Here is a 13,965-nt window from a genome sequence, read left to right on the forward strand (position 1 = left end):
TTCCCCCGCATTAGAACATTATGCTAAGCCAATAGCCACTGTGTTACTCTGTCACCTGAAGCTGGTTTTCCCTACCATATTAGTATCTTGTCTTTATTGACTGGACTGTTCATCATGTGCCTTTTATGGTATTTTGTCTGGATACAAACTGGCATGTAATTTTGAATAATCCTGTGAGATTTCTGTGCATATTTTATGTTTACCACTGTTTATTCTTCCCTTTCCATTTTGCCTTATCAAGAAGCAGCAGCATTTGGCAAACAGAATGGGATATAATATACTGGCTCTGTGTAATGTTCATAGTGTCTTGTTTTGAAAAAAAAAAAAAATGGCTCTCCTGACTGTACTTTCAATATAGTATGTATTTTCAGCTTCTCTCTTGTTTTGGTATAATTCATTTGTAGGATATGATGATACAGTTTTGTGTGTGTTGTAACTTTAGCAGTCACTTTCATGTTTGGAGATATGTAGTGACTGGAACTCTAGTTATGATCACTAAGTTTAAGTTAAATAAATACCGACTTTCACTTTGATGGTCTAGAGTGGACTTAAGGTTTTACAAAATTCTTCTGCAGAAAATTTTGCATCATTTTGGTAACTTAGAGACCTTGTCATTGCAGAAAACCTGAACTGGCAGGGCTGTGTGAGCCTCCAAAGCCAGTGGAAGACAAAGAGAGAAGTTGTTTGCTTACATTCTGTAAGTTCCTAATTCTAAAATATAGTGTGTTGGAAAGTTGCCAGATAATAACCGTGAAGTTTGCAAATATTTTTATCCATTGTAGTTAGTTACAGTGGCAATAGCAATATAAATTGCCGTATAATACCTCATCCAGTCTAAACCAGAGCATTTGTATTGTCAATAACATAGCTCAGTCACTTTGACTCATTGCAACTCATGTTTTAATTTTATTTTTATTTTAGTAAATGAACTAGTTATTGCCAACTATGCTGTAAACGCCTGTTGAAGTGAGGACATTATCTGTTCTTCTCAAATAGAAGTAATTGTCCATGTGAACATAGGGCTTGCGGGATGAGCTGTACTTAAGTTAGCGCTACGGATTTCAACATGAGAGCAGAATCTTGTATAATTGAAAATAAAATTAATATGACTAACTGATGGAGACTGGAGAGTAGAGATCATACCCTAATAATAATGCTGCATAATGATGCCACAGTTTAGCAAGTAAAAATTAACCTGCTAATTCTGGATTTGTTGACATAAGAACTTCAGTAATCTAATAATATAGACTTTTGGTGAACGTGCTCAGGCAAATACCAAAAATGGTTGCAATTGATGATTTACATGTGGTTTTGTATGCAGCCTATCTTTGCTTATATTGTGAAGTTAAGTTACTACTTGCTGGTTACCTGATTTATAGTTACTTGGTTTTGAGGATAGCTGCTTCTGAGTAATTGAAGAGTTCCTGATTTATGCGGTGTTGAAATTCCTAAGCTGGTGTATTCATTAGATAATTTTGATTATGCTAATGAGCAAATGGACATTTGAGCCATAGCCTGAATTAATATCAGAAAGAAATTGGGTCAATAGCCAGTGTACTGAAGTCCTCCTACCTGAATTCTTGTTGCTGTTTTCAAATGAACAGAGCGCTCTTGTCAGTACCAGTGTGACAGGTGTTTTCAGAACCAACCCAACTAAGAACAGGTACATACACTATTAGAGGCACGCATATACTACAAATTCTCACCAAATTTGCAGTAATTTTGCTAATGAATTTGTTAATGAATAGGATAGGATGTAACATGAAAAACTGACAAGACTCCATAATCCTATGGGATAACAAGATAGCTCTTAAGACTTGCTCTGTCACTGAATCCCATACCTCCCTGCTGTAAGCAAACTTGTCACGCTCCGCTGTAAAACTCAGCAAGCTCCTGTTCTGTTCTCTTCCATCCCCTTTCCACTCACACTGAAAGGCATTTACATGAGTGATAATTACATCCACTACCAGCCTCTTCTGTTAATTGGCTAAGATCAAAAAGCTGCTAAGTTAGTCACCTTTCCGCACAGTGGCCTGGATAAAGTCTGTCCAGTGCTGTTAATTCATCTCCTCTTCCTACAGTGCAGGTGATGGAGCCCCATGTCATGTGCAGTTTGCAGTGATGTGCTGGTTTTGGCTGGGGGAGAGTTAATTTTCAACATAGTAGCCAGCGTGGGGCCATGTTTTGGGTTTGTGGTGAGAAGTGTTCACACAGGGATGTTTCAGCTGTTGCTGGGTGGTGCTTACACAGAGTCAAGGCCTTTTCTGCTCCTCACACCACCCCAACAGCAAGGAGACTGGGAGTGCACAAGAAGTTGGGAGGGGACACAGCTGAACCCAACTAGGCAAAGGGATATTCCACACCATATGGCATCACACTCAGCCATAAACTAGGGAGAAGGTTGGGGGGACTGGTGGGGGTGGTTGGGGACTGCCTGGGCATTGGTCAGTTACTAGTGAGCACTTATTTTCATTTGCATCACTTGCTTTCTTAGGTTTTAATTCTATGTCTCTATTTCCCTTTTCATTATAATTTATTATTATGATGATGATTACATTTTATTTCAATTATTAAACTGATATCTCAATCCACGAGTTTTCTCACTGTTATTCTTCCAGTTCTCTTCCCCCATCCTGCTGTGGGGGGCTGAGCAAGCTGCTGTGTGTTGCTTCATTGCCAGCTGGGATTAAACCATAAGAACTGGTAAAACAATTTGGTCACTCAGCCATTCTGTGTCCTTCTCCCCCTCTAACACTGTTGAAGGCTCAGCCTCTTTAAGCTGAAAGTTGTGTCCTGTTTCTCTTGCTCCAGCTCTGAAGATCATCCACTTCTTTTAGTGTCTGCATCAGTAGCAGACTGTTTGGGACACTGTTTTCAACCACAGTATGAGGTTATTTACCTTCTTTTTAGAGAGCCTGAGCATTTTGGTCCCTGAAGGTACTTTTTCTTTTCCCCCTGGAATGGATTATCTGTCAGACTGCTGATCTGGTGACCCGCTCTGCATGGCTTCCAAACCATATCAGCAGTGTGGGATTGACTTTGGTCAGGTGTTGTGAAGACCAGTCTGAGTAAACTGCACACATATATACAGCTTGACTGCACGGTAGGGTAACATTCCTGTGTGTACCTAACTGTTATCCTGCTAGAGCAGGAAAAAACAGTGAAACTGATAGTGTAGACAAAGCTGCAGCACGGATAGGACTCTTTTAAGTGTGATTTCACCAAAAACAGAAAGGAAGTGATAGTTTCTGTTAACTACACTAGAAAACTCCTTTGCCCCAAGTATCTCCCAAATCGGTTGATGGAGAACATTTCTGGTGCCTCAGGTATGGATGCTGATGTAAACTAAAGCTTTGGAAACAGTAGCTCATACACCCAGCACGTGGTGCTTTGTCATTCTGCAACAGCTCTCTGCAACTATTCAGGGAAGCACTGCAACAGTCAACATTAGTAAGTTATCTCAGCCAAGTAACCAAAACAAGCAGTAAAAAGAAGTTCAGAACACATTTGAGAAACTTTGTACCCAATGTGAAAATTGGCTCACCTAGCCAGGTCTGGCAATTTTAGTTCTCTAAAATCCAATCTACACCAGTTTTAAAACCACTGTAGCTAAGCCAGCTCTAAACTGTTTAAAACATCTGCTATGTAGACAGGCTGCAATTGCACTAGAACTCTGAATGAGATGAGATGAGGAAGCCTGGGGAAAGTAAGCGCAGGACAGTTGAAAAGAAACATTCTCTATGGGAGAAGTATAGGTGTCTTACACTTTTTAATTAGTAGAGCATAAAACAAGTTAATGTTTTTTTCTGTTTCTCTGTTCCTCTGAATAAAAAAGTTTGGGTTAAAAAAAACCCAACTTAACATGAGGCCTTAAGACCTTATATATTCTAACTTTAGCATGAAGTGTCTATTTTTACAACCACGTTAGAAATTCTGTATATAGGCCTGACTGACCTTTCAAGTATAGTGGTGCTAGCAGCTAATCATGCAATATTGTAAGGCTCTGTATATGCTGATTTATTTTGATTATCAGTATGAGGACTCCTGCTTACTGCCTGTGTAGAGACTTTACGTATTTTATGCTTGGAAATAGTCCAGAACGTATTCAAACTGTGAATATATAACCTTTTTTTTCTTTTCTTAAGGGTAAAGATATATTAAAATAGGTAGTGTTTTATATAGAATACAGTACTTATTTTTATTGTTGCATAAATGCAAAATATTTTTTTCAGAATAGCAAAGCATTGCCGAATTTTTAATCCATTGGAGAAAACACTATTTACAGTATGACCAGTTCTTTCAGCAAAGCTTTTGGGGTAGTACATACCAATTGGCTCTGCCAGCTTCATTTTATGCTAACATTTACCTTGGGCATTGCTGTAAAAAAAAAAAAAGTTATCTATTTTTTCACTTATACTAGCCCTTATTGGTAAGACATCTAGAGGCAAGGGGAATTGTGTTTCACCACTGGGGCTGGGCTAGTATTCGCAAAAACAACTGATCCATAGTGTTGTCTTTACTAAAATCCTGTAAAAATCATATCTGATGTAATAGAAGTGTAAGATTTTGACAAACACCAAACGAAGCATTGCAATTTACAACGTTGTAGCTTTGAGTGTGATATTTTTGTCATAAACATTAGAGACATTGGGCTGTTGAAGTAAATGAATCTGGCTTCCATGTAGCTAAGCAAAATGTTGCTTTTATAAAATCAAATCATTGTAATTTGGGGTTCTAAATTCCTGCTCACTTTTAATAACAGCATTACAGTATCCACTTCTTTGAGAGTATTTAATACAAATGCCTGTGGTTTTCAATGTTACTAACATATTGTAACATCAGTAAAGTGACTTTCAATGACTAAGACTGTTGTGTGTATTTTGTCCTTACAGTCCTTGTATTTAGCACTTCCTCTTTTATAGGTCTCTGTTAAAAAAAAAATAAAAGGATGTTGGGAAAAAATAGGCTAATGGCTAATAATAGAGCACAGATGCTATTTTTAATAGAATACAAATGTTATTTTTCAAATTTCAGGGTGAAAATGATTCTGAGCTTCTCAATCTTTGTCTTACAGTCTTACTGTTCTCAAGGAGAGTCTAAAATTATTGTTCCTTAGGTTTGCATGTCTGAGGGTAATCTAGTAAAAATATATTCTAAAGTATTCCATATTGTTTACGCAAAAGTCAAGAGCAATCACCCACTTAGTGTCGTACAGGCATCCTTCCTTGTGGGAAAGGGGAGCCTCTGAGTGATTACTGTTCCTCTAAAGCAGGTAACTTGCATATTCAAAGAGCCCACTGAATCTGCTCTTAATGGGGAAGCAATTTTCCCATAGGTTTCAGGTGGCTCTTTTTTGGCTGTATGACAGAAAATTCTGTGGTCACTCCTTAGCAACTATATTTATGTCTAAACATGACAAGACGATTTATTCTATCAAGTCTCTATGAATATCATGGATTTTTTAAATGCTTATGGAGAACAAAGAGCACTTCTTTCTTGGGTAAGGTAGAATTTGTTCGAGGTATTGGAGCAATTTGTTCTCCAGTTTCCTCTGTTTTGTGTTTAGAGATCCCTGAGGAAAACCCTATTGGTTCGTAGTTCTTGCAGCATCTCACTGCCTAGCAGCTGGCTGGTGCCAGAACAGTAATTCAGCCTGGGGAAATCCAAGACTTAAGCCTGTTTGTTACGGGTCCTCTTTTTTCATTGCTCCAGACAGCTGTTATGTTTATCATTAAAAAAAAATCCCCAGTAACCCTCCTCCCAAGAAAAACCTCCAAGTATGCAAAATAAGCTAAACACATTTTTCAAGCCAAGATTTTATTTATTAGTGCAGTTTTACTCCCATATATTTCACTAATAATTCTCAGCACGATTTATTGCCGTCATGGTTTAACCTCAGCTGGCAGCTAAGCATCAGCTGCTGCTGCCCACTACTCCCTCCCCCCTAGGCTCACTGACCCATGCCCTGCTAAGCATGATATTATGTGGTATGGAATAGGAATATCCCCTTGGTCCATCAGAACCAGCTTTTGCCCCTGCCCTCCCTCCCAGCCTCTTGCTCACCCTTACCCTCCTCACTTGGGTCTGGGAGTGAGGAAGGGAGAAGACCCCGGTGCAGTCCAAGCGCTGCTCAGCGGCAGCAGCGAAAGCACGGGCGTGTGGTCAGTGCTACTTCAGCCACAGCACTGGTTTAGGACAGACCTAACACACAACAGTCTGTGGGCTGCTATAACCAAAATTAATTCCATCCCAGCCATCCCCAGCACAAGACCAGAAACACAATTAAGCAAAAGTATAAGAGAAGTTGTGTGGGTAATGAGCATTTTGGTAAAGATGTCTCATCGTTTTTAGGGTAAAATCAATCAGTGTAAGGATATTGTATTTATGCAAAATGGTCTGATCAAAACCCTAGGGGAAGAGCAGCCTTTGCTTCATGCTCTTACTGACCTTACCAGCTGGCTTAAGTTTCAAACTGCAGCAGAGCTGTTGACTACTTCACTCAAGACAAACTTTTCTGGACTGCAGTCATTGTTAGCAATGCTTTCTGTAGCATCCCGTGGCTGTTTCCCAACTTTACATGCTACGGGTCAATGTACAATTATCAGAATGTAGAAGTATAATAATTTCTGTGCCTTTAAAATTAAATTTTGATGGCAGAATGAGAACAAGCTTCTGAAATTACACTAGAAGCAATATCCAAAGGATTCTGAATTTAAGCAAAAAGTACTTTATATGAGACAAGCCAGATTTGAATTTATAGCCCAGAAATGAAAGGCCTGGATTTTACAGTATTCTTAGCAATAAAATAAAATTAACTATATACTTCTATAAACAATATTTATATTATAAAACAGTAACTTCATGCAATATTTCTGCTCTGAGGATTGTTCCTGTTGTTTGTGCAGTGACATATATACCCATGTATCTATACAGATGCATGCATGCATTGTTTTGCTTTCATTCCTTAGTGCAAAGGCTCCTCCCCAAAAGTGCTCTGAACAACTAATATAAGAAATAAGTTCCTTTTAACATTCTTCAAGCATGCTTTGCATTTACAAGGCTAGCAAAAGACCATCTGTCACTCCTCTGTGGTAGGTAGAAATGACCAAAATTCATTACAGTTTCTTTACCGTATTTCATTGGAACAAAGATTGAACTACCTCCATACACACATTCCCACGCAATGTCAATCTTCCCCTCAAAAACAAAACTAAACAAAAAAATCAACTAAAAAAACCCCCATCAAACAAACCCCCCGTTTTTTTCCCTGAAAAATCTCAGGAAAAAGTCTTGCCTTTCTGTATCTGCTTCCATGTAAACTCTACAGCAGTGGTAATTTCTGCTGTGATCTGAGATGATAGTAATCCAGCAAAAATATTTCCAAGACGGTTTTAGCCCTTACATGTTTGTTGGCATATAGAGGCAGGAAGGCTGCTTGTTAGGGTTCAAAGTGGAGGAGATAGATAGAAACATTTATGTACACATAACTGAAATCTGTCAGCTTAGATGGTCACTGTTAAAGGGAAAGTTAAACTGACACAGTATCAGTTTTGTATGTTTAAAAGTGTTTTATATAGTGACACAGCGCAAGGATTTTACTGAAATGAAAGCCCCCTACGCAAGAGCATCCTGCTACAAGAGTTCTCTGCCACGCTCTGTCACAGGCCCGCTTATGAGAAGCTCCAACAGGTCACCTGGCACTCCGTGCACGGTGTCACAGACTGCACCTTGAAAATGGCTACCTATCAAAATAAGCAACTCAAACTTACTGAGGTTCTAACAGACCTGCATAAAATTATCATTGCAAAAGCTCCTGCAGTTTTTACATCTGTCTTGCCCTGTCAAAGACAAAGGAATATGTATCATCTTATGTCATACGCATGATACTGTTTAAGAAAGAAAAAGGTGCCTTGCACTCCTGGAACTGTTTTTTGTAGATCAGGGGAAAAAGGTGAACAAATTACAGGAAAATTTATTATCTGTATAATTTGAGTTATATACGAATTGCAAGTTTATGAAAATAAAAATATCTTTAATAGTCACAAGTTGGAAGTTATGACAACAGTACATGAGCAGTTTATATTAATTGTAAAAATTAAAAAAACAATGCAAGTGTGTAAAGCGATTGCTTCCTAAAATATGCAATTTCCAATGTTGAGATACACAATCATTGCATGAGTTGGCAAAGCAAAGCACAAACTGGAATGTTAATCATGATCATCATCACCATCCACGGCTTGCTTCCTTTTGATTTAGACGCTCATGACACACTGTATGAACTGAAAAAAGAATAACCATTTATTAGATGCATGGTAGAGAACAAGTTTGCACTTTTTCTCTGCAAATATCAAGTCACTACCCTTTTCTGTAAACAAATTCAGCCCTTGAACAACAAAGCTTTGAAACTTATATGAAAATTAGCATTAGCTAATTAACTAATTAGTTACTTAAAAAAAATCATCTCCTTAATAATTACAACAAAAAAGCCAGGAATATTTGAATCTAGTGTTCTCCTTTTTCTGTATAGATGTGACCAGGAAGCCAGGACCTACAAGCTTGACTTTGATTTGTGTCTGTCCCCACTGCAAATTCCTCAGCCTCTCCTGGGGAAAATGCCTACACCAATCCTTAAAACAGGAAAAAAAAGTCACCGAAAGTGATATCAGCAAGTGATGTAGCTTCTTAAATCTCCTTGAACCACGCTGGTAAGAAGTCCAGATGAAAATTCCTAACATTTTATAGAACTCTATAAAACATGTAAAAACTTTTTGAGACAATACCCAACAAAACTGGAACCTTTGTGCTTTCTAGTAACACCACAAGGATAGGGGAGACAGGCACCAACTCATCATTACTGTTTAAGTCTGTCTTTAATTTTACTCTGTAATTTTAACTGATACCTTAAAGTTCACTTACATCATCATACTGGAAGTTCACAAACCCCTGCTGAGTTGTATCCCTTCTTCTAAAACATTCTGCAAAAAATGCATTCAAAGAACAAAACAGTAAACAGGTAAGAACTATTACTGTTAGTAATTTTTTTTTTTAAATGCACAGTACTTTCATAAAATTCCCCAAGTTACATGAATGAGAACTCATGAAGAACACTGCGATTCATTTCCTGTTCTTGATTTTCATATCTATCATATACAACACTTTTATGTTCTGTTAATAAATACGGTGTCCAGTTTTGATAACATAACTCTTCTAGTCTCTGGAATAAACCATGCATTAGTTTTAAGTCCATTCTTCAATGAGGATTTAAAACCTCATAATATTCTGCCTGTTAAGTCTATAGAAAGTAATCTATTTTGTGGTACATAAAGCTGAACTTGGTATCAGATTTTACTAAGTAAGTATATATGACGTGGTGGACAGTAACAGGGCTGTAACCCATCATACCAGTGAGAGCTCTGAGTTTCACACAACAGGCAATGTAATCATCAAATGTAATTTTTCCACGAGTGCTGAATCTCCTGGTGATCGCAGTCACTGCCTGTGGGCTCAGTCTAAATCCTGTTTCAAAATAAAAAGTCTATTTTGAAAAAATAAGTAAGTTAACAGAACCCAACACATTTTAAATGGGAAACATCATGTGTCAGTTACTGCAGGATGGTCCTGGGAAACACTAAGTCAGCATCAGAAGCAAGAACATTTTACAGCTTACCCATATTCATCAAGGCTTTCTCCAGTTCCTGACGATCCACTGTACCACTTCCATCGTTGTCAAAACTTAGGAAGTGTTGCTTCCAGCCATTGACCACAGCCCAGAGTTCTTTAAACTCATTAAATCCCAGTGTGCTAGACATATCCCTCTGATTCCAAAGCTAAGAAAAACATTTCTTAACTTAAAAAACAAACAAACAAAGCCCTCTCTACAGTGGAAATTTATATTTGCTATCATCTGTAGTTAAAAACTCTCTTGAACAGTAATATTAACAATACTTTACTATTATCAAGTTTTCTGGTAGAAAACTAACTAAAGCATCCCACAGCACAGACTGAGGCACTACTATTGACCAAAAGTAAAAGTCAGAGAACTTGCTCTACCCACTTCTCAGTGAAAACTGATAAAACTATTTGCTCTTCATGAGTTTAACTTAGTTGACACACTTCTCTTTTACCTGCCACTGCGTAATTATTACCAATAAAACACATATCCAAAATAAAAATAAGATGCCAAATGAAAAATTACTTTAAGTTAGAATAATATCCGCTCTCTCGTATTCTAAGCAATTTGTTCAAGGTGAGCTAACAGCAAAACATTTATTTGAACATGACAATTTAAATTTTGACTAAAAAACTCCTAGGGTTCCAACCATTCACAGTACACCCAAGTCTTCCAGAGGTCCTCCTACTGCTGAATGCCATGTACTGTCCCATTAGATACTCAAAAACTGATTCATTCAAGGAACAGGATTTAGAGGTACTGAGACTGTCTTCAGGTGGTGTGGTACAAATGCACAATCCATTAGGAAGGATTAGAATGTTGTCCAGTTTGAAAAGCATGATGAGTGACTCGTACAAAACTCCATTCAGGGCTGCCAGACCTGACTTTTCATACATTCAGTGGAGGAGTTGTCCCCTTGGCTTAGAGGGACACCACTTGTCGTAACATCAGTCACCAAGAGAGCCTCATTTATCGTAATTATTTCATCCTGTAAAATAAGTAAGAATGGAATTTTGTGCTTCCCTAGTCCTAATGATCACAAAACCTACCAAATGAAGGCAGAATAGCAATTGCAAAGCATTTCTGGCCTCCTCTCATCTTTGCTTACCTAATCAAAAATGTTTACATTTGATAGTAAAGGATACATCCAGCATCGAAATCATGAGTCTGCAAGTCTCCAAGTTGAAAGCTGTTTAAATTAGGAAAAAAAACGAAAAATACAATAATTATTTTCACTTTTGCTTGTCTTACTGTAAAATTTTAAATTCCTTTTTCTTATATACTGATAATATATTACAATGTATAAAATCCTAAGTAATTGCTTCCACTGTATACAGCCATACCATATTTTGATCCAAATAAGAGCTTTTAAACATTACTTATTAGAAAAACTGACAGCAGACAATCTGGAGGCAATTCAAGTTATATTTAAAATTCACGTCCTCTGATCTCAGTCCATAAGGGTTTTGGGTTTCAGAGTGTTCACTTATATTTCATCATGGACACCACTTGAACAAGCTGGTTTTACTCACAGAAAGAAGCTCAGTTTTGTAAATTGAACTCTAGGTATCCAGATAGAGGAGTCCTGCCACAGAATTTTTTGGTTAACATCAAAGCTCCATTTAAAAACAAAGTAAAACACCTTTTAAAGAATTGTCTGTCCATTACAAAACAAAACACTTCTCCAATTGCTAGTTCTTGGTTCTCACAGCTCAGCAGTGGGGAACTAAGGAGGCTGAAAAGGGAAGTCCTATATGCTCAAAACTGAATGCAGAGAATTTACATTTCAAGGTGGTGCATATGGAAAGAAAGTCCATTTACCATCCAAATAAACAAAACTCTGCAGAAGGCACAACTACAAGTGTTTCCTAGTAGATGGCAGAAGAATTAGTATGCTCTAGGGCTGGGTGGGGTTCGTTTATTTAAATCACCAACTTACGTTTGTAGGCGCCTGCGATCCCCGACTGGGTGAGACATCTCTGCAGCTCGTCAGCATCTATTTGTCCATCCTGTTGGTAACAGAACATGTATCAGCTATTGTTTTAATTCCCTCTCCCAGGCTGGTTATTCCCAGTACCCCCACCCTTTCAGTGGCATTAAATTAGTTACCTTTTCAAAAAACAGCGGATTACCTGTCTGCTGCATGACAAAAACTGCCTTTTATAACCTGTACCTGTGACAACGTTTCTTTAGCTGCTACCTGTGCAATATGCATGAGCTCGCCCATCCAGTGATGTATTTAAAAAATGAACGGGATTGGCAGGTTTGCTGTAAACTTAACTTCTAAAAAAACCTAAACAAACCCACATCAAATATTGGTGGCATACACTTGAGAGCCAGCTGCATAGAAACTAAGGTGCAAAATGTTGAACAGAGAGATAGTTTTCTTTAAAGTACTAATTTTAACTCTGTAGGTATTGTAGTCACTTCAGATTATATGTTTACGATATGACTGCTGGAGTAGGAAACCTGGATCCCAGATCATAAATATCCTCTTCTCAAGACAGCCCTAAGACTTGCAAATATATATAAAAAAAATAAATGGTCTGGGGGCATAGTAAGTTATTAGCAGAACAAAAGCAGAAAGCAAGGAACTCTGAAAGAAAACCAGAACCAACCCAGAAAAGATACCTAATCTGCATGGTTTGGAAAATTACTGTCTTCCAAGGAATCCTGCTCAGGGCCAACAGAGAAAAAAAGGGCCAATTCATGGAAAGCAGTTCATGTCAAAAGTGGAGCTGGAATTCTAGCTCACATTTCTCACACACTCAACGTGAAGAATGGGTCACAGAGAGTTTGGGTATAATTTAACTTCATTCAAGGATGTAACATTGTATCTGTAGATATAAAAAAAAGATGTGACTTTTGTAAAGCATTAAATAGTGAAAATAGAGTTGATTTGTATTTGAAAGAAATATATTTGCCTCAGCATTTTCTTCATGCTTTTAAATCCAGTAAGGTGTCTTTTTTTTTTTTTTTTTTTAATTCTTAAGAACAGAGATAGGCTACTAAATGGCACGGTAGGAATGGCAAAGCTAGGTAACTTTCAGAAATGAAGTATCATTATATATTATAATATACATTATCATTATAAGGCAAAGAGTAGTTAATATGTTAAATGATATTTGACAAGGTCTGAATAAAGAGCAATATTTTGATTCTATGTAAAATTAATGGTAGCTGAACTCTACATTGCTTCCAGTCTACTCCATCAGTCTAACTGTACTGATGGTTTTTAAAATTTGACATTCACAGGAAAATTAATTTACTTGAAATTGCCATGCATATTAAGCAGCAAATCTCTTCAAAGCCCTTGTGCCTTCTAAAACAAAGGCAGGATCTGCATAACTTTAAAATTGGCAGGAAGACAGAAAAGCCTGATTTGTAATCATGACTAAAGTAAAAAAAAGCCAAGCGTATTTTTGGTAAAGTAGAACTTAAGCAGTTCAACTAGACAAGGCATAGGGGGTTTATGAACAAAGTAAAAAAAGAAAATTATTATTTCCTAGATAGACAGATTCAATTAATTGCACAAGGATTTGAAACAGTACCTTTTACTTTCTTCTCTAAACAAAAGAAACTAATTGCTCAAATCTAAGACAAGATCTCTGTTGCAAACTACCTCAAAGAAAGCTCAGAGATAACATTGTATCTTATATATATACACATAAAACCATCACAGAGCAACAAACTATAACTGAAAGCTTTATTAAATCTACGCTAAGTACTTCTGGAAAACTGTGAGTTATGGCTTTTTACAGACTTGCAGGGATGTCTGTAGAAGCAGCTGAGAATTTACCTGTTCCATCTCACTATCTCCTTATAGAGCTTTTACTTCTGCAGAGCCATTGTTCTCCAAAACTGACTCTTCCAATTCCAAGGATAACATTTTTAAAGCTACCCAGTTTATTTCAGTAAGGAACGATTTCTACAAATAAAAAGTATTTGTACAGATAGAAAGTATTAAGAAAGTGCTCTTAAGTGCAAACTGAACCATACCCACTAGCTCACTGGTCCTCCAGCCTGCAGTAACCACGCTTCACTTGTGAAGCCCGGGCATTGTGCACGCTTTGCTGAGGCCCAGCTCCTGCCACCCTCTCTCCACAGCACGGCATCCTGCTTGCTGCCACCTCCCCTTCTCCCTACACTGGAAGCTTACTCGTTTCTCCAGTGTCGCTTACTGGCTCCGCTGCCCATTCCTGGTGCAAATCCAGGTGGCACATGGATGCAGAGGCACCTCTGCTGGCAGGCAAACTGACAGCAGGGTCAGCAGAATTTAGCTTGGGCTCCACCTT

The 13,965-nt window shown here is 37.8% G+C and overlaps 1 protein-coding gene across 1 annotated transcript in view; it reads right to left on the reverse strand.

Annotated features, from left to right (window-relative positions):
* Nucleotides 1–8,219: 8,219 nt before the first annotated feature.
* The window catches only part of SRI (sorcin), a 7,703-nt gene continuing 1,957 nt past the window's right edge, over nt 8,220–13,965 (reverse strand). Inside the window, exons 3-8 of the mRNA XM_008941968.1 lie at nt 11,610–11,679; nt 10,816–10,859; nt 9,668–9,815; nt 9,403–9,516; nt 8,917–8,975; nt 8,220–8,279 (exon numbers count right to left, since the gene is read on the reverse strand). Coding sequence (XP_008940216.1) covers nt 8,253–8,279; nt 8,917–8,975; nt 9,403–9,516; nt 9,668–9,815; nt 10,816–10,859; nt 11,610–11,679 — 462 coding nt within the window. The 3' untranslated portion in view covers nt 8,220–8,252. The remainder of the gene's footprint in view (nt 8,280–8,916; nt 8,976–9,402; nt 9,517–9,667; nt 9,816–10,815; nt 10,860–11,609; nt 11,680–13,965) is intronic.

The sequence above is a fragment of the Merops nubicus genome, unplaced genomic scaffold (assembly GCF_000691845.1).
Source record: "Merops nubicus isolate BGI_N331 unplaced genomic scaffold, ASM69184v1 scaffold37146, whole genome shotgun sequence".
Taxonomy (NCBI): Eukaryota; Metazoa; Chordata; class Aves; order Coraciiformes; family Meropidae; genus Merops; species Merops nubicus.